The sequence below is a fragment of the Phlebotomus papatasi genome, chromosome 1 (assembly GCF_024763615.1).
Source record: "Phlebotomus papatasi isolate M1 chromosome 1, Ppap_2.1, whole genome shotgun sequence".
Classification (NCBI taxonomy): Eukaryota; Metazoa; Arthropoda; class Insecta; order Diptera; family Psychodidae; genus Phlebotomus; species Phlebotomus papatasi.
In genome coordinates this window covers 21,612,274-21,636,029 of record NC_077222.1, presented here as the reverse complement: position 1 = coordinate 21,636,029, position 23,756 = coordinate 21,612,274, and the positions used below count along the sequence as shown (strand labels likewise).

General features: G+C 31.5%; 1 protein-coding gene across 3 annotated transcripts in view; it reads right to left on the bottom strand.

The window, feature by feature from the left end:
- LOC129798183 (sodium/calcium exchanger 1) overlaps nucleotides 1–23,756 on the bottom strand; it is a 326,830-nt gene that overhangs the window by 159,045 nt on the left and 144,029 nt on the right. The window contains exon 3 of one of the 3 annotated variants that reach the window (XM_055841205.1): nucleotides 16,902–16,973. The exons of the other annotated variants lie outside the window; for them this stretch is intronic. Within the exon in view, the coding sequence (XP_055697180.1) occupies nucleotides 16,902–16,973 (72 nt within the window). The remainder of the gene's footprint in view (nucleotides 1–16,901; nucleotides 16,974–23,756) is intronic. 3 annotated transcript variants of the gene reach the window in all.

The window sequence follows — 23,756 nt, the reverse complement described above, 5'->3', positions numbered from 1 at the left end:
AATAATAAGTTTACTTATAAGTTTAATATTTTAAATTTTAAAGTTATATTAATTTTTACTCTTCAACATTTTTGATCTTATCAATTGTTTCTGACATAATTTATAAACGAAATTTGTTATCTTTATTCAGAAGAATCTTTATTTTTGTTATGTTTATGACTGTAAAATGTAAAATCCTTATTACAAAACTTAAAAATCTAATAAAAATATTTACAATAAAAAAGAGATTGTGGTACCTTTGAAATGGTTACCTCTGAAATTGAGCTTTTTGCTCCTATTTGCAAAATGGGATTGTGGTATATCATAATGTAATTTAGTCTTACAATTGGTTTTTCGAGCTGAATTATATCAAATTTCAATTCAATTTAAAAATAGGAGAGAAAAGCCCTATTTCAAAGGTACCCCTTAAGGCTTGTAAATGCTGTTTGTTTAAACTTTGTCAAAAAAAGTTCTACTATATAAAATTTTGATATGTTGGAGAAAAAAACATTCATTACCAAATTTTTCGGAATTTAGATTTATAAATTCTTCGTTTCATAACAAGAAATGCGTTATTAACTCGAGTGTTAAAACAAATTAATATTTTAAACATTTTAAAATTAAATTCGCCAAATGAGCGCCTGATTTATTCCAGTTTTAGTAAAACCTTTTATACTGCCAATTTTAATTGAAAATTAATTAATGTTCCAATACATATTTCCTCTCCTGTTTACCAAAATCCAATAAGAGACGTCTTTTTTTATTTTAAATGTGCTTCGAGGGTTACCAAAAGCTCAATTTCTAATTAAAGAACCTGATGAGAAAGGCGGAAAATTTCCTGAGTACAAAGGAAAGGTTTCGCAAGAAAATTGAGAATCGTGATATCAAACCTAATCGATTTTTATCCATTAGCTGATACGACGCAGAAAAACAGGGAGAGACCAAAATGTGTCCATTAAACAAGTTTGTTTACATAAAACACCTCTGAAATGACCTTTCTCGATTTCAACCAATCTCGAAAAGCTTCTATATTTTCGTGCTTGGAACAACGATAGCTATCAACATTTTGCCGGAAATACGGAGAATAGTATGAACTTTTGGTGAATTCCCAGAACTGAAAGTTAGCAGGGATTTTATTCAATTTAGGGATGGCTATGCTGGGTCCCCAGGAGGGAATTGATGGTATATATTTGCAGTTGTGGAAATGATACGTGATAATAAATTGCATGATTAATAGTTTTGGGCAAATAGAAGGCTAGACAGGTGTTGATGCTTCCGTTCGGCTATTTTCTCACTACCCACTCTTTCTGGAGCAACAACCGGCCCAAACTTGTGGGTCGTGCGGTGTAGATTGTGGCTATAATGTGTTGTCGCATGTAATGAAAATTGTCTGTATCCTTCCTGATAAGCTAATATGAAATTTCCTCGGAAAGAACTCAACACAACCCATTTTGCCAGCTACCCCAAAGATAAGATCAACATTATATTCTCTCTTCCATCAGTCTCATTCATGGGTCCTTTGCTCATTCTCTCAATTGGAATTCAAAAGAAATGACATGAATCACTGTGAATTTTCCCAAATGATTTTTCCGGAGCTTTATAGACCACAAAGTTCAACCGTATTGTCTGTTTTTCTTTTCGTATGGGCATCATATAATTTTAATTTAGATAGGAGTCAAATATGGTAAGAGGATTGCTTTTTGATCCAAAGTTTGTTTTTAGTCAAAAGAATCAAAGTCGAACATGCTTCTTGGTTCCTAAAATTTTCCTCTTGCATATTTAATGATTTTGCTACTTTAAAAGCTTTGACTCTGTATTCTCGAATTTCTGTGAAAATTTCACTTGGGAAAGTACTCCATTGATTATGAATTTAAAGAACTTTGCTTAGATCAATTAATATTAAATTTTACCTAAAATCTAATTTCATCTGTGCACTGAGAAAAAAAGAGGGTGCGATTAACTTTTTTTCCTCATAATTGTAACACTTTTTAGGTGTAAAAATATATCAACATTTTTTAATGTTAATTTTACACCTTTTAAGGGTAAAATTAACATGAAAAATGGTAACTTTAACCCCTAATACACCTAAGAAGCATAATATTTCCACCGATTTCGGATCAATACTGCAGGGTAAAATTAACATTTCCGGAATGTTATTTTAACTCTTTCGGATTTCTCTCAGTGTGTTTCTAAGTTTCCAAAAGTAGTTAAAAAAACTCTCTTTAAGATTACGTCCAAATGATTTTGAAGTATTATTTATTAGTATTTTTTTAAATACTAAAAAACCATATTGTTTAAAAGTTGAATTTTCTTTACTGATAAGTTTTCTTCCTCATGAGGGTACTGTTTTCTCCCGCAAGTGGCGCTGACAACTGTTCTCAATTTATCAGGCTCAAATTTTAGTTTTGGAAACTCATCCAAATCGAATATCAAATTCATGACTTATTTGAAATTCCACTGTTATTGACAATTTCTGTACAAATATAAAAAAATGCCCTTCAAATTAGCTACAATAAAAAATAATTTTATAGTTAATGATAATCTAATTTAATTGTTAAGTATTTTAATTTTAATTAATCTAATATTCAATAAAATTAATTGGTTCAAAAAATTTTCCAAATTAATTGAATTTCTAAAAAAAAATAATTGAAAACTATTTGTCAATATTATTTAAATAAAACAAATAAAATAGCAGACGCTTTATAAAACTTTAGAGGAAGCTTTTCTCTGTTTTGACTCTAGAGATTGGTCTCCAATGCTAAGATGGTGGTGGCCGTTGTGGCAGCTATTTTTCAAATGCGAAATTCTTTATGTTCTGTATCTGTAAATAATGTTTTAAAGAGCACTATCTCTAATATAGTGAAATAATTTTGAACAGTCATAATTATTAATATTTTTTGTTTTTTAAATTTGTTATTACTCATATAGATTAAATCAATTTTGATAAAGGCATATCTACGATTTACAAGGGAAATTTATTATATTAATAAATCTTTTCTTTTTAATTTAATTCAATGTGAATAATCAAAATCAAGAGAAAGTCTGTTTATTTATTTAATTATTGTTTGAAAAAATTAAGTAAATATTAAAATGGTAAATTAAGTAATTATGAACAATCTTGGCAAATGGGGTCTTAATTTGTTTTATTTTTAGTGATATTTTTTATTTCTCTCATTTTCCTTTTGTAGTTTTATAAGCATTATAAAACAAAATTGCTAATGGATTAAATTCTCAGAATAATTTTGCGAAATCAGAACTTGAGTAAAAGATCGTAAGCCTTTTTTTTAAATAAAATTATAATGTTTCTTTTAATCATCCGAAGTGGGGGAAAATGGGGCTACTTTGAGCTATGAGGTTACATTGATATTCGATTTTTTCGCATGTTTCTAAAAGAAACTGAGCCTTAACGTAATGTAATTTAGATAGACAAACAATTGAGGATCTAAATTAAAGTATAGTTGAGCCCAATTTCCTTTACAAAATACGCGAAAAAACTCTTATATCAAGGTAGCCCCACAGCTCAATATAGCCCTACATCCCACTATTCTTTCACACTTGGAACGTATTTAGTTTAGGTATTTCTGAACGAATTTAAATTGAAAAATGATGTTTTCAAATGACACAATTGGGCACTATTAAGTTATAACGATCAATAAAAACACACATTGTGGTTTTAGAATGTAAAGCATACATTGAATCAATCGAGAGATTCTCATTGAATCACAAATGGAATCAATTACGGAAACTTTCGAATAAAATGGAATCACAGAATCCAATTTTCGTCACGGCCATTTGTAGAGCAAGATAGATTCACGAAATTCGAACATAGGAATAAACAGATTTACAAGTGAAGTTGATGGGGTAGTTTCACGAACTTAAACTTTTTGTAAGGCTCACTGCTAAACGAATTTGAGCCGAATTTTAACAAATTAAATTCGGCTATTTTCTGTTAGGTATGGGCTATCTAAAAATTTATAGTACAATTCCTAGATAGGGGGAAGTGGGGCACTTTTGAAAATGGGACACCTTTGAATAGGAGAAAAATTGGGATTTTTCTCCTATATTTAAGTGGAACTGAGTCATATCAAAATGTAATTTAGCTTCTCAATCTGTTTGTGCTGCTACATTATGTCACGATAGGCTTCAATTTTATTTAAAAATAGTTGAAAAATCCCAATGTCATAAGAACCCCACTTTCAAAGGTGCCCCACTTCCCCCTAATCATTTATTATCCCAAAAATGTTTATTTTAGAAAGTAATGCATGCGTAAAACTTCCTCGCCCTTCCTTACCGACATATGTTCCCTTGTTAAAAACAATCGGTAAAAAAAGAGATCAAAAAGCAAATCATATATTTTTTTTTTAAATTTAGAGGGAAGTAAGGCACCTTTGAATGTGGGATTTTTCACCTATTTTTAAATAAAAGTGAGCCTTATCGTGATATAATTTAGCTGCACAAACAGATTGAGATGCTAAATCATATCACGATAATGCTCAATTTTATTTAAAAGTAGGTGAAAAATCCCAATTTCAAAGGTGCCCCATTTCCCCCTACGTGTGGAATATTCTTGATAAAAGAAAAGTGAAGGAATTTTGTAATGTATTGAATTTAATATAGGTATTTCTTTTCTAACTTAATCTGTATAACTTCTTTTTTAGAAATTTCCAAAATATCAAACAAAATTTTTGATCTTGAAAAAGGATTTTGAGCTAAAAGGAAAATGTTTTAAAACATAAAAATTGGTAGATGGTAAAAATATTTCGTAAGGAAAAACAGCATGAAAAACTGAACTACCTATGTACGGAGTTATCACACTAGAAAATTTCACATTAAAGTTAAAGTAAAAAGTTGCTTATTAAAATTTAATTGCTTTAGTTGCTCATTAAACACAAAATTCTCTGGGGCGATTTTTTTGTACATAATAATTTTCTCCGGATGACTACGGAGGAATTTAAAGAGCTGCTTCAAATCGTAAGGCTTTATTTTCAGAAGACGACTACGAAAATGAGGGAGCCAATATCACCCAAATCCCGACTGGGGTGTGAGTTCCGGCGATTGGTGACTCAATTTGTCGCAAACGACCTGAAAACCAGGCCCTTACCAGTTGTAAGGTAAAGTGCCTTCAAGTCGACCGGTAGAGTTATTTATTCAATTTATTTATTTTTACACTAATATTTGGCGTATGATCTAACATTAATAGGTTAATTATTCTATAAATAAATACGAATCAGTGGAAATTTTATAGAAATTCACCATCAAACATTCAAATATTGACCACCGGTCGAGTCGAGGAACCGGTCGACTCGAGGACACTTTACCTTAGTCCCAAATGACGATGCACAACCTCAATTAATTTGGCCACCATCTCATTTGACCACGAAATCCTAGAAGTTCATAAAGGAATATAAAATGTAGATCGAACACATTTTTGTTTAGCTTTTTTCTTACATATCCTCTGCACCGATCTTTTTCAATGTCTTTTGACCTTTCTCCATCTCGTGTGCGATAAATAGTAGGTATTAGCACTACCTTTTTATCACAACTTAATTACGAATAAATTGGTGAGAAAATTGTGGCGCAGAAACTACCCGAATGACTGCAATAAAGTAGTACCTGATGAAAATTTAATGAGCAAATTTTGCTCATAAATTTGCTCAATTCTCATTAATTTGCTCATTAATTATCAATCGTATTTATGCTATTTTAATCTATTTAAACCAATTTTTGTGACTCGAGCCCACTTTTTTATCAGTAAATGAATCGATTTCTAAAAGCTCTTGACGAAAATTGCACATTAGGACACATATCAGCAACAATTAATTTGAATCACATTAAAATTTTAATGTGAAATTCTCTAGTGTGATACCACGGTAACTTTTCTAATGAGAATAATTTTTCGAGGATTTCAAGAATAGCACCTCTGTAGAATGTTATGATTTTATCATGGGGGGAATATTATATATGCCAACTGTGAATACAGTACTGGGATGTGATTTAGGAAGTTCTTCTAATGGTGCGACTTAATGTTGAAAATCCACCCATTTATGGACTCTTGATGATGATGGTTTCTTCTGCAGTCACGAAAATAGAATGGAAATGTAGTGCTCGATAAGAGAGAATAATTCTTGCACAGATTTTCTCTTGGGAAGCTCCAGCGACAATTTACCTCCTTGTCATAAAAGTTGGATCATTGCATAAGAAGGGGTGGAATTCACTTGCGCAAAAACGTCTTCTATTTGTGATACTGTTGGAGCTGGCTTTAAGTAAAATGAATCTTCTTCTCAATTGGGAACAATTTATCTAAAACGCTATTCTCCATTGCTGCGGAAATTCATTACAGAGCGTAGGATAAATTGTTGTACGTGATGAAAGTTTCCATGGACTACCCAAATAATAATTCAAACCCTATCACATCAAAATAAATTGCAAACACAATGAGAAATTAATAATATTCATTTACACGGAGATGTGCGTGTTGTGGGAGGCGGTAAATGCTATCAAAATAGTAGGTTATTGTTAACCATAAAGGTACGGGGCAATCATTAGAGCACTTCTCTTCTGTTATCCCTGGTGAATGGTGGTAACTTTACGACAATATCTAGATGGTTCGAAGAGCTTTTCTAACCCCCTTTTAATTTAAGTTGTGCTCATATCCTTTTATTGTATGGTTTAAGTGAAGAATATCAACTTTAATATATCACTTCTGTATCCTTATTCCTTACCCATCAAAAGTGCAAAAGACATCGAGTGAGACAAAGTAGAAATAGCGCCTTGGGAAAGTGATACATTGGTTCCAATGGGTTTTATAGTACTCCCCCAGGGGGACTGTCATTTTGCAAAATTGTATACACCTTTCTCTTAAAGTCTACCACGTACCGTACATTTACTGTTATCCTCTCCAGAGTGCAAACTTTACCATCTATCACTTAGTTGAAAATTGGCCTAACTCTACTTGCAAAATCACCACATAATTAAAGGATATGTGGGAAAACTTTCAAAATCCTCCGGCAAGAGTAAATGAACAGAATTTTCCACATTGGCCATCCTCCCAAAGTCGCTGCAGAATCAATGAATTGTTTATCCCTGCAACAATTCACTTAAGTGCCTATCGATTTAATCCTGAGACAGAGGACTGAGAGAAGAAACATCTCCTGATATTTCTGGTATTTTTCCAGATCCTTCACTCCCCATCCCAAAGATAAGAAACAGGAAGAACATAAAAGTCTTGGCATTGCAGACAGTGATTTCCAATTGGATAAGGTTGAGAGGGGGTATTTAATTTGAAAATCGAACAGCCTGAATCATACAGCAAGATTTTCTCATACAAAAAAAGACTTATGGGGGTATTTAAGTTATTTATTTGTGATGCTTACATGCAACAAAATTGAGAAATTGTCTGTGCAAATCCTTGCGCAATACAAAAAGAATAGAAAATAGAGATTTTGCATGATTCTCCATTCCAAATAAGTAAAGTACGATAAAATATGTTCAAACATCCTCTCTAGAGAAACACAAATTTGGATTAGGGTGAAGTGGGGTAATTTTGAACAGAAAATAATCTTTAATTTTAAGATTTTCTTATTATTTCAAACGAATGAAAGAAGAATTGCTCTTCTTTTAGTCTTTTCGAATCGGAAACAGTGAGAATTTTCAAAATCGAAAATTAGATATCATCCAAAATTGCCCTAATGTAAGGTAAAGTGCCCTCAAGTCGACCGGTTTCTCGACTCGATCTGTGGTCAATATTTTAATGTTTGATGGTGAATTTACATAAAATTGTTACTGATTCGTATTTGTTTATGGAATAATTGACCTATTAATTGTAGATCATACGCCAAATATTAGTGCAATTATAAATAAATTGAATAAATAATTCTACCGGTCGAATTGAGGAACCGGTCGACTTGAGGGCACTTTACCTTATCATAAATTTGGAAATTTCTAGACTAATAGTTTGAAATATCGGCTTTTTGTCTTTAAGAAGAAACTTTTTAAACAACCTGAGAAAATGAAAGTAAAATCAACAATTAAATAAAAAATGTTTGACATTATTTCTCACCTTGTAGAAATACTGTAACATAAAAAAAGAAATATTTGTTTAATTTATAAAAAGCCATCTTTTAAACTTGAAATACTTGTATGACTTGTTATTTTGAATCAAATAAATCTTTTTTTTCTTTGAAACTGAATTGTTTCACTTTCCCGCCTTTTACTTTTTTTCTTATACTCCACATCACGCAATTGTAAATGGTCTGTATCCTATTTCTTGTGGTGTTTTTTCAATGAACTTAAATTTAAATAATATATAAATGAATTAATTTTCGTCGAATCATAAAGAAATTTGACCTATTTTGGATACAAGGTAATAGAGCAATATTTCGGACAGCTTGATATATCGTCCACCTTGATGATTTTTTGAATATTCTGCTTCTAAATATATATACCTTTTAGAATGAATTTTAAATACAAAATCTTAAATTAATTTAAAATAAATTTATTTAATTGAAATTTCAGTGTGAAAATTATTTTACGAATGAAGTATCAGATCATTTTGTGTGGTTTGTAATATATTTTGGCTGAAGTAAATCACCAATAATTTTGCTTACGTACTTTTAAGTTATTATAATAATCTATGAAAAATTTTCTTTATTTATGTTTCCAATTATGTATAGTTTTGTAGGTCTAGTTAGAAAATAATTTCACAAGTCAAATTATGTTTCTCTTGTGATTTAAATTTCTTATTGGTTCATCAGCATGGTTATGTTTGTAATATCGTCCACTTATATTGACTCTTTAAAAATCCATAAACTATTAAGTTTTCAAGTTTTAGAGTTTGTATATTGCCAAGGTATTAAAGGCCGTCAGTTCGGCGATCGAGATGTTATGGAGAAAGCCTTGGAGGAGTTCTAGAAAGGCAAGAGATTTTGAGAAATTGTTCTACGATATTTCATACAAATTGAGTGTTCTCTACACGAAAAAACATAGGGTAATGTGTGGTATTTTCGGACAAGGTGCTTTTTGGGACATAATATTGATATTTCTGGACACATAAAAAATCCTCCAAATATTTGTTTTCTTATTATTTTTAAGTCTATATGAAATTTTAAGCTCTAACGCATCAGACAAACATAAAACTTCTGAAATTTCATTTAATTTAAAATGTGAAATACGCGTGAATTGTGAGTATCACATTCTACTTTTTACAAAACCTTCAGTGTTGTCAATTTTGCAGATGTCAACACAACCAGTGCTTAGTTTTTTTTCGATTTAAGCTACTTTACAAGTGAAATATAAACAAAATTTTTATGAAAGAGTGAAGTTTAGACCTTCTACTTGTCAGTGATATTTATTTGCTTAATAGGGATTTTTGTCCGTTTAGGAATACCCCATTGTCCCAAAATACACCATTCTTACTTCTTTACATTTTTTGCTAGTTTCAATAAAAAAAATTGCATTTTTCAACATTTTTCGGTAAGAATCTTATTCTGGATATAATAAGGAACATAAATATTTGAATCAACAAAAAAAATAATTTGAGAAGTTATTAGGCTGTTTGAAATTTGAAAGAGCTAAAAAGTGTCCCGAAATACCAAACGTTACCCTATTTCTCGAAATTTTTCGTAAATGTTTGTGGATTACCTTTGGGACTTACTAATTGCTCGTTAAACGCGTGACTCACAAAGAGTTTGTAAAAGTTTGTACTTATTCCACAAATATTCTTCATAACATAATAACTTGAGAAACATTTTTTATTCTTACGAAAATTTACGAACAAATGACAAAATTTTACCATCATATTGTTCTGTCTGTTTACAAACACGTATACGAACAAATGTACAAACAATATTTTTGAAAAAAAGTACAAACTCCTACGAACTTGCTTGTAAGTTGCAAGATTTACGAGCATTTCGTAAGTCCCCAGTGTAATTCGCAAACGTATACGAACAATTTTACGAAATATTTTTCTCGGGATATGGAAACCATTTTTCTCTATGTTTGGAAAGAGAAATCATTTAAGAGAAAACTAAGATGATAAACTATTTTTCAAAATTCCAAGCAACAGAAATAGGGGAAAGTGACAATGCTTGATACGATCCAAGCTTAATAATAACTATTTATTTTCTATGTTAATCAATAGTTATGACTTATCGCAATATATTTCAATAGCTGGTGCTAAGCCTCACATTTCCTAAAAAAATTAGGATCTTAGCTCTTTTTTCCTAGTTTCACGAAGCAAAAATCAAAAATAGGTCCAAAACTGTAATTTTGATACATGATATTTTATAAGTATTTCTTAATTAATGTCGCTGTTCAGGAAAACTACTATCATAGGCACATAGAGGGTTCATCAGTATTAATATTTATGTAAAAATATTTTTACTTGGGGACACTGTTTTTGTGGGTGGTGACAAATTCATAAATTCTACCTGTGTCCATCCTATATTTTAATAAGGGTCCATGAATGATAATTTAATTGTGGCAACTCTATCATTAGATGTGATTCTTTCATAATTACACCTATTGAAATCCTCCAATTTTATCGACAATTGACATAGCCTTCAACACTGTTGCCTGAATTTTAAGGTTGCAGAGTGACATTTTCATGGACTCAAAGTGAAAAAATGGTTTTCGCTAGCGCCCTAATGTCATAAAAACACGGCTTAGAAAAATTACATAAAAGTGATTTTAAAACTAATAACCAGTCGTACAAATGATTTAAGCAGATAGATTAGAGTTCCATCTAAATATTGATGTGCAATTTTTTGTATCCGGTGAAATTTTTGCAGTGAAAATAGGCCTCCGATTTGTCGAATCAATTATTATACAGGAAGGCCCCGGACCCAACTTGTATAAAAATCGCCACTGAATTTCCATTTTCTTCTTGAGGAAAATCTAAGGATTTCCAGGAACTATGTGAGGTAGGACTATGAACCTAATAAGTGAGACATTTTTTTATCATAGTGGAAGAATCGCTTCGGTTTGTGTGTTAATCAGAAAAAAATCACAAACCTTGGACATCATTTTACAGTATCAAGCATGGTCACTTTCCCCTACCAAGAAGAATAATACGTGTTAAAGTACTACACTTCAGAGTTAAAGATTATTAAATCCTGTCCGAAATATTGCCCCATTTCTCTATTTAATACACTTTTATATTGAACTAATTGTAATTTAAAATAAATTACCGTGGATTTAATTTCATAATTATCAATCTTTTTCAGAATGATCGTAAAGTAATCTAGGAGATAGGATTTAGAGTATCAACTGTTCAGCTTATTGTTTTCTCCAATTCGAGCATTACCTTAATGTTCCCTGAAGAATATATTTTTTTTAAATGAATTTAAAAGTAATTTCAAACTCATTTTGATCTGGCATTTCCTCACAATTTGGACTCTACAAAAATTGATTTAACTTTTAATGTGGAAAAAATTCATTATTTATTGAAAATTTCTTTAAACATATTTATTTTTTTCTAATCAATTATCTCAGAAATTTGACCGATTATTTTCAAATTATGTGTCTGTAACAAAGTATTTGCTATGTTTTTTTTTTCTTCGAAAAAGAAAAGTTTTTTCATTTGATTGCTCGAACTCTGGGCAAGTGCTGTATATAATATGCATTCATATTTCAAAAAAAGAAAACCATTGCTCGTTTGTTCTAAATCTGAAAGTTAAAAGACTACTGATATCGACATTAAATTATTGTTTCAAAAAATATTTAGTTTTATATATTGTTTTAGTTGGAGAAGTCTTTCAGGATTCGCACACACTCTGGCTTCACATACTTAAATTTTTCGCATATTCTATTATTCTGATATGTTTTAATAGCTAGTCTTTAGTCACACGATTTTCTGAAATCAATTAGGTTAGTGAAAACGTTCCCCTACACTGCACTGAGGGAAATCCGAAAAGATTAAAATAACATTCCGGAAATGTTTATTTTACCCTGCAGTATTGTCCGAAATCGGTGTAAATATTATGCTTTTTAGGTGTATTAGGGGTTAATGTTACCCTTTTTCATGTTAATTCTAGCCTTAAAAAGGTGTAAAATAACATTAAAATTATTGATGTATTTTTTACACCTAAAAAGTGTTAAAATTATGAGGAAAAAAGTTAATCGCCCCCAATTTTTTCTCAGTGTACTTAAAAAAGCATATTACTCAACTGATTGATTAAAATTTTTTTTTAAAGTAAATTATTTCATTATTCATTTGAGCTATATTTAATTGGTTTTTAAATAGCTCATTATAGCATTATATATGGAAAATTTCCAGCACTCTGCGAAGTATCCTCCGCTACTGACTGTTCTTCCTATCCATTCAATGAAAATTTAAAATCCCCGCAGGATCTAACAATGAAAAAAACTTGGAGAACACCTCCAGCATCTTAACAAAACGACTGCAAGTTGCCAGTTTCCCGTAGAGTTTTCCTCTGGAGAAAATAACGTAAATTGCTGGACTGTGTTTATATTTGACTTTTTCTTTCATTTTCCCTTGTTTTCATCCAACTTTAGAAGCATGTACAACGCTATAAAGTGCTTAGACCCAGTAAACAGAATAAGTTTGGAAAAATTCTTTCTCTATGAGACTTTCTGCAGGTATAATGCTTTAGAGAAGAATTTTATGCATTTTATTATACTTCCGAGCCGGTATATTTTAACATGATGCTATCCAGACAGTCTCAAAACTAAAGTTTGTGCATGCGTCGCGAGGTCTTTTGGCGCGTCTCGTGTCCCAGACTGTCGTCATGGAACACCGCAGTTTCGGGAACATTGCCAAAAGTGCTAAATTCCCCGGCAAAGATGAGGTTTTGCAGACGGATTCTGTGAAAGTCTCTGAATAAATTTTCTGGATATTCCCCCATGTATCCTTCTGCATCAGTTTTGCGGAATTCATGTATTTTCTGGATGGATTTTGAGAGCCAAGGACTGCAAAAAAAGGACAGCAATGTTGGCGAAAAGTTGAATAAAATGCAACATTACTTAAATTTTCTCTGGGACAATGCGCGAAAAGGTGACATGGGAGTGGGTGGTGGGTGGACAGAAAGTTCAGAGGGAAATTCATCCCGAAAAAACCAAGATGGGAAGGAAAGTGACTTTTTGTGGTTACACTAGGAAAGTTTTCTCGTTTTTTCCTTAGTGGGAAAATATTGTTGGTGACTTTTTAATGAGTGTCGAGGAAGGAAAAAAAAATTAAAAGGATAAATGTGTCCTCATTTTCCCGTCCAAAACTCTACCATCCGCATTCATTTTTTTTTCTCTCTTCCAAAATGATAAATTAATTTAATATATGCAGCATTTGAGAGGTAAATTGGATGCGAGATTTCTTTTCTGTTTTAGGTGTTTACCGGGTAAACTTTTTTTTTTGCTCATCACAGCCATTGGTGGAAAATGCTTCTAGGAAATCCGGCATTTAGGTAGCATCTTTCTCACAACAATTTCCCCATATCTTCAGCATTATAGAGGTATATTTACAGAACCGTGAAATTTTCAGGAAATTCACTAACATAGAGAACACAGAGACGTTTGAGACATCAGAGAAAATTCTGGTGGGCCATACAACAGATTTTCCCCATCACAATTTTTGCCCATAAAAACGTCGGCCGTTGAAGAGAAAATTCAGATATTTTTCACGCTGTACTCTAAAACTATAACACCACTCATGCCAATTTGCAGACAACTATTTTCCACACCATTGACCATCGTGGCAAAATGTGGTTAGACAATATCAAACACTGGCGATATTCTGTGGCTAACACGAGAAAATTCCAGTAAAAATTCATCTAATAGCTTCTCATTGCTCTACAGTATCACACCATAAATAGTGATGCACTTTATGCTGCTGCAATAGAGGAGAGTGCCAACATTATAATCTAAGGCAGTTTGACACAAACCGAACTTTTCCTAATAGAAAGAAGGATTTTGACAATTTTTTTTAAAGGTTTTTATTGAGGAAGACCCATACCAAGGGTTGAAAGCTTTGGAGCAAAATTTTAAGTTTTGATTGAGGAAAAAGCTGCCCCTGACGAACACCGGAAGATCTGAATTCGGTTTTAATTTAATTTCAATGGAATTTTGGCATGACGTGCAAAGCGCCCCATGCTTTGCCAAATGCTCGAACTCGTAACTTAGATACTAGGGGAGACTGGGGTAAAAAGTCACAAATTGAAAATTTGAAAATTCAATATCTTCTAAGATAAAAGAGATAGCGGCTAGAAATTTTTTCCATAGATGGCTTCCATAGACCTTCTTCAAAGTCCTAATATTCTTAGAATTCGGACAAGGAATTCAGAAAAGAAAAATATTGAAATTTTTAGCCTTATTTTTGACATGTTTTCCTTACAACAGATATGAATTTTTACCTACTTATTTTCCAAAATTGATGCACTGGTAAGTATTTCCTAAATAATTTGGATTCTTTGAATACAAAACCACTATCTATTTTAGTCTAAAGCAGAGGTGTGCAAGAACCGTTGAAACCGAATAAACGTCAAAATAAGTTTGGTCAGGTAGCGTTTTGACCATTGACGAACAAGCTTTATTTGACGTTTTTTCGGTTTCAAACAGTTCTTGCACACCTCTGGTCTAAAGGGATAGCCGACGGTGGTGTAACTGAGTTAGGTTTTTCAGGACAATCTGTCTTTCCGGTGAGCGTCGGAATTTGGTGATCAAATCCTATCACACACACAATTTTACCAGAGCTTTCGACACTTATCGTGTCTTCCTCAGTGGCTGTTGGAGGAAATTTTTATTTAAATCGTAACGAATTTTTCAATTTGAATTACAAGGTCTCTATCTTACTTAATCTTTAATTGTTCAATTTCTAGAGCTCTTAACCAAATTCAAAACTGATGCATAAGACAATAGAGGAATTAGTGACAAAAATCCTAAAGAAAAGACCAACCAATAAGTAAGATAGAGACCTTGTAATTCAAATTGAAAAATTCGTTACGATTTAAATAAAAATTTCCTCCAACAGCCACTGAAGAAGACACGATAAGTGTCGAAAGCTCTGGTAAAATTGTGTGTTTGATTCATAGGATTTGATCAATAAATTCCGACGCTCACCAGAAGGACAGATTGTCCTGAAAAACCTAACTCACTATCTATTTTAGAATTTTACAAAGATTCTTTTCTTCAGAAATCCTTTTATTAAAAATGGCCACTTGGGGTAAAAAGTAACAAAAGGTATGGAGCAAAAAGTAACACAGACCGGAGCAATTTCTGATGTCTCACGGCCGAAAAAACATCATTTCCTTAAAATAGAGGAAAATGACTTTCACAAAGATGTAGAGCAGTAAATTTCCTATAAAACTGCACTAATTAGAAATTTTTAGGGCACTAAGGTAGCTTGTAAAAAAAATAAAATAACCGTTTTGTTACTTTCTCACCAGAAATATCAAAAGATGGTGTAGTTAAATGTTCTTATTCTCAAAAGATAATTCTCAAGCTTTTAGTTAAAAAAGTTCAATAAAATTGAATAGAAATCCACGAAAATATTGCTAAACTCACGTTTTCTTCTATAATGACTAAAATAGTTAATTATTTCGAATTTTATTTTTGATTTACATATTAAACTAACTGCCGTAAATAAGTAATCTAAGTCTTTAAAATCTTTGTTTTTGTTACAAGTATATAGGTTTTAAACATTTACAAAGGTTGTTTAAAACAAGAAGAATCGGACGAAGATAAAAAAAATACCCAAGTGAAGTACTAGGCAATGCAATTTGATTTTTTAGTTTGTTTTACAAAGAATATTATGCAAAACAATATTATTCAAAGCTTTCAGAGTAAACATTTCCCTCACTATCTATTGAAAGATTTATCGGTCTGATTCAAATATTTTTTTCAGAACGTAAGGCCTAAGACGGCGGTGGCCTCTATCACACAAACATTGAATTCTTTGTACACTTACATCTGTCAAAATTTTGCTTTCTAGAGCTCTAGCTCAAAAGCTGTATTTGAAATAAATAAAGAAATAAATAAATAAAAATACAAAAATGTATACTCAAAGAAAAATTTATTTTGCTGGCTAATCTGCCCCGGTCTTCTGTTTTATAAAGTTTCATGAAGTTTCTAATATTAAATTTAAAGAGAGTTCTTAAAAGTTTTTCGCAGTGATATTAAATGTTCTCATTCAAATTGATCAAATGGAAAATCTTTATCCCCTTTATCCTGAATGAAAATAAAGAGCAAAATCGGCTGTACCAGACTGCCCCAAATTAGTTCGATTGATTTTAGTCAATATTGTGAATATTATTAAATATTCTTGTTTTTTCATATTGTCTAATTAGTCAGAGCTTTTAAGTATTTAAAGCTCCGAAAGCTCACAATTCGAAGAATGTGAATTTATTAAAATATTTTATAGTTATATTTAATATTTAATTAAATATGAAAAATGTTCATTACACAGAAAAAAGCCCAGCTCTCCTCTATTTCTTTGCATATTTCAAAAGAATTTCAAGTAATTTATCTTTTTCCTAAGGTCACAGAGTCTAAATAAAATTGTTGATTTAATATATTCTTATTGTGAAGAAGATGAGACCTTAGAGTGTGGAGTTAAGAAAGTTAAAATAATGTTGGATGAAGAGAATCATTAGCTCTTCTTGTGGGGTAAATTTATTAAAAATACTGAAAGAGAAATTTAAGAAGCAATATAATCAATTTCGTGACTAACACATCTTAGTCATTCACTAAAATTAGGACAGTATGGGCCAGAGGAGTAAGTTTATACAGTGAGAATAGAGAGAAACAATTAAAATGGATAAGAAAGAGAGAGATAAAAGAGTACAACAGCAAATATCATTTCTTTTCATAGGGTATAACGTTGAATAGTTTCAGTTCTTTTGATATAATTAGAACATTTTTTTTAAATGTTTTTTTTTTTGCCTTATTAATATTTACTAAATTTCGTGTCTCCTTACATTGGTAACCTCCTGACATCTTACGGTTTCCTGGCCAGAAGCGTTCAGCAACACGACCTGCCCATGACTTTTCTAGAAAATATATACATAAAATTTAGTGTGTGTGTTCTTTTTTAAAATATTATAATAATCATCTGAAAAGTGAACGCAATGGTGTCATCTGTGTAGCATTAAATTAATTTTCTTCTCAAAATACACATTCAATTGGTTCGCAGAAAGCATTTTCACGTCGTCTTTTTACCACGTTGACAAACATTCAAATGGCATTTTCACGAAAGACATATTTATGTTATAAAATGTAAGATGCTTCCATAGATACCATAATAGCGGAGGCAGAGAGAAGAGGATTTTCGATGACTGAAAAAGCTGCAATATCAAGGGTTATATAGTTGAGAATCAAAAGTGGGGTCAAAAGTTGAGGTCGCAGTGAGAGAAATTCGTGAGGATTGACATTTTATTGTGTTCGTGGGTTAAATTCACAATTCAAATTGGAAGTTGAGGCACAGAAGCAGAAGCAATATAAAATAAAAGCACATATGAGCTCCCAGGGAAATAAAAATCTTTATTATTGATTGCACGAAGTCATTTATTTGATAGACTTCCCCTGTAGAAGTCTTAAGGAAATCAGTTTCTAGTTTCCACTCGATAAATTGTGAACATGTATTAAATTAAATGTGTCTTCTTGACTGTCATAGACCAAAAAATTAACTCTCTCGTAAATTTTCCTGTCACAGAGAAAGAGTCTTTTTTATTTCTTATACATGGTGTGTTGATATTGTGAAAAAAAAATGATTTGGCAGTCAAAACATTCTGTATCAAGTAGTGGTTAAATTATCAGATCAAAAGATGCTTTAAACTTCCACAAGTTGAAATTATTTGCTGTAGAATTTAATAGCAAAAAAGAAATAAGAATTCTTTCTGCAAATTCGGAGATTCAAACAATCCATTTTAATGCAGATTTTTAGACTGATGAGTTTGAAAAAAAGTACACTAAACTGGGAAAAATGGAGCAGAATGTATTGAGTTTGTCTCTCCAGAAAATCAATCATGCCATGCTTAACTTTGGAAAATATAAATTATATTAATAACAATAATTCGATTAAAAACTACTCTGAAAGACTGTAAACCAACCATTTTGAATTTTGCTAAAATTTTGTCAAAAGGATGTTATTTCTCACAATTATTTGTTATATACAGTGGCGGCCAAAGTAATAGAATCACTTTGCAAAGCTTATATTTTTTAACTTTTGAATTTTTTCCCAATTTGTTGATATAATTCTGAAGTAGAAATCTTCAAATTGTTAGAATCGTGGAATAAGGGTTGTTTTGGCCGCTAGATGTCTCTACTTAACACAGAATACGTCAAGAGTGAAATTCAGTTCGGCCAAAAAAATTGGAAAACTGTCATTTATGGTTTCTAAATATGGCTTTATTTAAACTTATTCGATTTATAGACCACATTCTTTAATTTAAATGAAAGTGGTCCTATCGTGTTGTTCAAACCAAATTTCACTATTGATGTATTCTGTGAAAAATAGAGACCTCTAGCGGTCAAAACAATACTTATTTAACGTAAAGTAATTATTTGAACATTTCTATATCAAAATTATGTCAACGAGTTGGAATAAACAAAAATGGTAAAGGTAAACTAGTGGTCTTTGCTGAACCAATTCTATTATTGTGGCCGCCACTGTATCTTATGGTAAAATATCTTCTTAAAAAACATTTACGGAAGATTCTGTTGGCAGGATTTGACAAAATTTTACCATGTTCTCTAAAGAAGAACACTCCTCTGACAAACTTTTAACACCCCACCCGGAAAATTCTGCAGGATTCTGCGAAAATTCGTCAGATTTAAAAATGTAACTGACGAAAATTCTGCAGAATTTCTATAGAAAATTTTATGAATTTTCGGCACTTTTGTCTAAATGTCGTGCTGTCAAAATAGACTAGGAATATCTTTTCTGAAATTATTTATCAACTTGGTAAAATTTATAATCACGATTTTCATGATATATTTTATATGTATAAATTCTGCGAGGGTATGCTGTCTATAGAGAAACACTAAATAGCAGTATTAAACATACTCCCGACCGAAAATTCTGCATTTTTTGATAAATTGTACCAGAATTTTTTTGAGAACAAAAAAAAATTACGTTGTGATTTTCAGTTGAGGGCTATAAAATTATTTATTATTTATGAAAAAAATATTCTTTTCATTTCAAGAAGTATATTTTGAATTTGAAATAACCGTCTCTGAAGCAGCCACTAGGTAATGGGTATGAGCGAGCTCCTGGCAAGTTGGCCTTTATATATGGAGCTATTTGAAGCCAATTCCTAAATTGATCTCGGACTCAGCTCACAGTGCTCCGAGGAAAAAATTTATTTGAACAAAAATTTAGTATAGTTATCCCTCCATACGGAAAGGTATCTTATAATACGGGAAAACTTCTCACTTTTTAAATATTTAGCATAACGGTAACGAGTGCAAAAAAATTCCCATATAAATTTAAATCTAAGTATGAGAAAGTGACTTCAAATTTCAGGCAACTTGCCAGGGGGGGGTATGAGACTTCGCTTACTCGAGGCAAATTTTTATAACTTTGGTTATCTGCCGTTACGAACGCTAGTATGGTTAGGGATTGATGGCCGTTACAAAAGGAAGAAGAAGAAAAATCCGTTTTTGGTCGTTTTTCGGTCAAATGACAAACCGCGGTATTGTAGGATTTAACAAATTGGTCTTGGAAAAGAGCAAAAAATTAAAATTTAAAGACTGAAAAATATATTACATGCAAATTTTAAGAAATCCATAGTTTGATAAAGATATTGCACCGTTTAATTATGTGTTAATTTAAAACCGGTCAATTTGAGTTTAGTGTTAACAAACAAATGATAAACTATTACTTCCTTAATGGACAGTTTTCTTGAATATATAGTTTATAAATATTTAGAAACGTGTCTTAAAAGAAATCAACAGTATGAAACTGTTCCTTTTAGATTTAGACCATAGGAGGAAGTGGGTCAATTTGAAATTGGAATTTTTCACCTATTTTTAAATAAAATCGAGCCTTATCGTGATATAAATTAGCTGTACAAACAGATTGAGAATCTAAATTGCATTTTGTTATGACTCAGTCCCACTTAAACACAGGAGAAAATCCCAATTTCAAAGGTGCCTTACTTCTCCTTATTATTTTTTTTTCTTTATTTCAATAACAAGCTCATAACAATAATAAGCTAGGCTTTATTATATTTAATTAATTAATATTTAATCAATTTTTAATTTTATTTAGCATTAATCAATGAGAGTAACGTAGATGTTTATTAGCTTAATTATAAAAAATAATCTATCATACCCTGCGAAATTCATATATGACCGCTCTATTTTAAGCTCACTTTATAAAGTGAGAGCATGTCCGAATTTTGCAGGATGAATAATGAAATTTATAATTCTGAAGATTCTATCGTAATTTTTGAAAATAATTAAGCATGATTTACAATAATTAAAAATTAAGCATAGGGGACACTGGAGTAAAATTTGACAAAACGGATTCTTTTTATTTGATGATTTCTATTAAACACAAATTATACCATATCCGACTAAATTTACTTGAAGAATTTTGAAATTCTTTGCAAAATCTACTTCCAGAAACTATTTGAAAAACCACATTCCTCGTGATAGAGGAAATTAATTCTCAGAAAAGTCGTAGAATGGTAAATTTTCTTTAAGAATATGCTTATTAGGGGAAAGTGCTCTCTCTCTCACTTCGAACGTTCATGCCTCCGAATAATGTGAATTTCTTTTGTTTTTCGTAAATGTATGCCCAGCACAAAATAAATTTTGTTTGTAAACATGTTTTCGAAATTTCCCATGAGAATGAGCGATATGACTAGATCTAGATCTCACTTACTCTTATTGAAATGTCAAAAACATGTTTACTAAACAAAAGTTATTGTGCGTTGAGCATTATGACCAGCGCACAATAACTTTTGTTTGTAAATATGTTTTAAAAATTTCCCATGAGAATGAGCGAGATGACTAGATCTAGATCTCACTCACTCTCATTGAAATGTCAAAAACATGTTTACTAAACAAGAGTTATTGTGCATTGGGCATTACAATGAATTATCACGGAATTGTCAACAATTAATGATAAGCTAAATAATATTTAGTAGAAATGTGTAAGTCTTTTTAGGAAAACTAAAAGAAAATTCACATTATTCAAAGGCATGAACGTACGAAGGGAGAGTATTTTCTCCTATAAATCGATTTAGTTTATTGAGGTTATAAAAAATGTTTATTTTTATAAATTTAGCCCTAGAGTAATAAGGTAAAGTACCCTTTATTCGACCGGTTCCTCTATTCGACCGGTAGATTTATTTATTCAATTTAATTATATTTACTATAATATTTTGTGTATGATCTAACATTAATAGGTCAATTATTCTTTAAATAATACGAATCAGTGACAAATTCATAGAAATTGATGAAATTCACCATCAAATATTCAAAAATTGACCCACCGGTCGAATAGAGGAACCCGGTCGAGTAAGGGTACTTTACCTTATGGGGTAATTCGGAATCATGTCTGTTTTGGAATTTTTTAGATTTTCTCACTATTTCAGATGGTCAAAGAGAAAAGGAAAACCACGAAAAAGTACACGACTTTACATTCGATAGTAGAGTAAAGCGGTACAAGTTGGACAATGGTACAATTTGGACAACGGTAGAATTTGGATAGGGCTTTTTTCTTGATAAATTTAGTACTTCATTTTTATTTGTATGTTTTTAATGCTTTAGTTTTATAATTTGGTTCCTTGTGCTTAAAAACAAATTTTGTACTATATTTATCAAGAAAAAAGCCATGTCCAACTTGTTCCGGCGAATTGTCAAACTTGTAACACTATGCGCAACTTATATCACTTTACCCAACTTCATCATTGTCTTTTCCTTTTACTATCTGAAACTGTTAGAAAATCTCATATTGTTCCAAATTAGACAAGATTCCAAATTACCTCAGTTTACCCTAGTCCCCCTCTTTCTTTGCTTTTTGACAAACAATTAGAAGTATTCTTAAAAGGTCTCAGTTTGAATTAGAAGTAATTTTGTTGAATCATAATTAAAATCAATTATTTAGTCTTACAGAATATTTTAGTGTTATTCCGTTCTCTGATTGGCTGGAGCTTGAAAGCATTCAAAGCTCCAGCCAATCAGAGAACGTGTTGGATAAAAAGATCTACCGGAGAACTTATGTTGATCCTTTTTAAGTCTAACGTTCTCAAAGTCAAATTATAGTATGAAACTCTGCCCCATTTCCACCAAACTGTTACATTCTGCTCCAATTAGTGACTTGCATATTTAAAAGCCTCTAGTTAATCATATCTTCGATTATAAATCAACATTTGTTGTTAAAAAGTTATGTCAGCAGTGAATTGCATTGTCATTGACAAATGATAAAATCCTTTTAATAATTGCCTTTCCAGTGAAAGGCTATTGGACACAATTACATTGCAGTCTGCTTCTAGCCACCCCCTTGGTTTTGATATTGTAAATAAAATGTTATTAAAAATAGTCCATGTGCCAGACATTGTATTGTTTCCTATGACAATAAAAGAGCAATTGCAGTGTGTTTGTGTTGTTCCTTTTAGTGTTTCGAACCACTAAAAAGAGAGAGAGAAGAGCACCACCAACGAGACATAAAGCAATAAAAATTCAACATTATAACCAAAAAAAAAAGACTAAAAACGAGCGAACAAGTAAAAGCAAAAGACATTTATTGTTGGGATGATAAATATGTCTCACACAGAGAACAAAATTTCATAAGGAAAAATTTGTGTGCAAAACTTTTGGGCCAGTTTAGCTTGTAATTCCAGCAAATGGGAAGAAAAGTTGTGTATGGGATCAAATAAAAAAAAAATGAGACAAAAGAGTGCGAAATATGTTTGGAATAGCGTGTGTGGGTGATATAAAGATATTTAGTGAGTTGAGATCTTCTTTGGTCGTTTTGTTATGGTTTTGTTTTATGTGTGAAAAGCACCATATGCCGCGGAGACGCCTGGTTGTCACACATTTCTACACAATTAATCGAATTTTACAATTTACATTGAGCATTGAAGTGGCAAATTAGCTCAAATTACTTAAATTGTTGTGCATTTGACGGGTCATACAATACGTGCCGTAGTGAGTGAATTAATTTGTCAGGCAAAGTCACGATAAACATCCATTCTTTTGCATATATAGCCCCACGATACTAAAATTCCTCCAAGAATCACTTAGTGGCAATATTGTGGTGTTGTTAGAGGGAACAATAAGCTTCGCAATATGAATTAGAGTTGTCAGCACCACTCAAAAGCTTCCACCACATTTTGATTGCAATCGCGGAACAATGCTTCTCCTTCCGAATGCAAAAACAGCTCTTTTCCCGTGGGAGCTTTAACTTGCCACTTTTTCTGCACCGCAAGCACACACGGTTCTGACACTGAAGAATGCTCTATTTGTTGTTTGCAGATTGTTGGGTGAATTGGTAACTTTAATTAGAAGAAAACTTTCCCATGAGGGGCGTTGCAAGACAGACAATAAAAATTACACTAACAGGAAGTATTAAAAGACTTCTTTATTTCCCTATAGGGCACCTATTCTTTTATTTTTTTTCTTGTGTAAAAAGGTAGTTTTTGACCATCTGAGAAATCCTTTTGATGGCACAATTGTAAGCCACAATTAAGATCTTAAGTCCATTTCCGATTGCGAATGATTTTCGTAAAAAAAAAATGCTTTTTTTAAAATAAATCTCCTATATTACTTGTTACGGAAATCGGACCCAATGTGTGGAGGTTTTTATTATAACTGAAAATTCT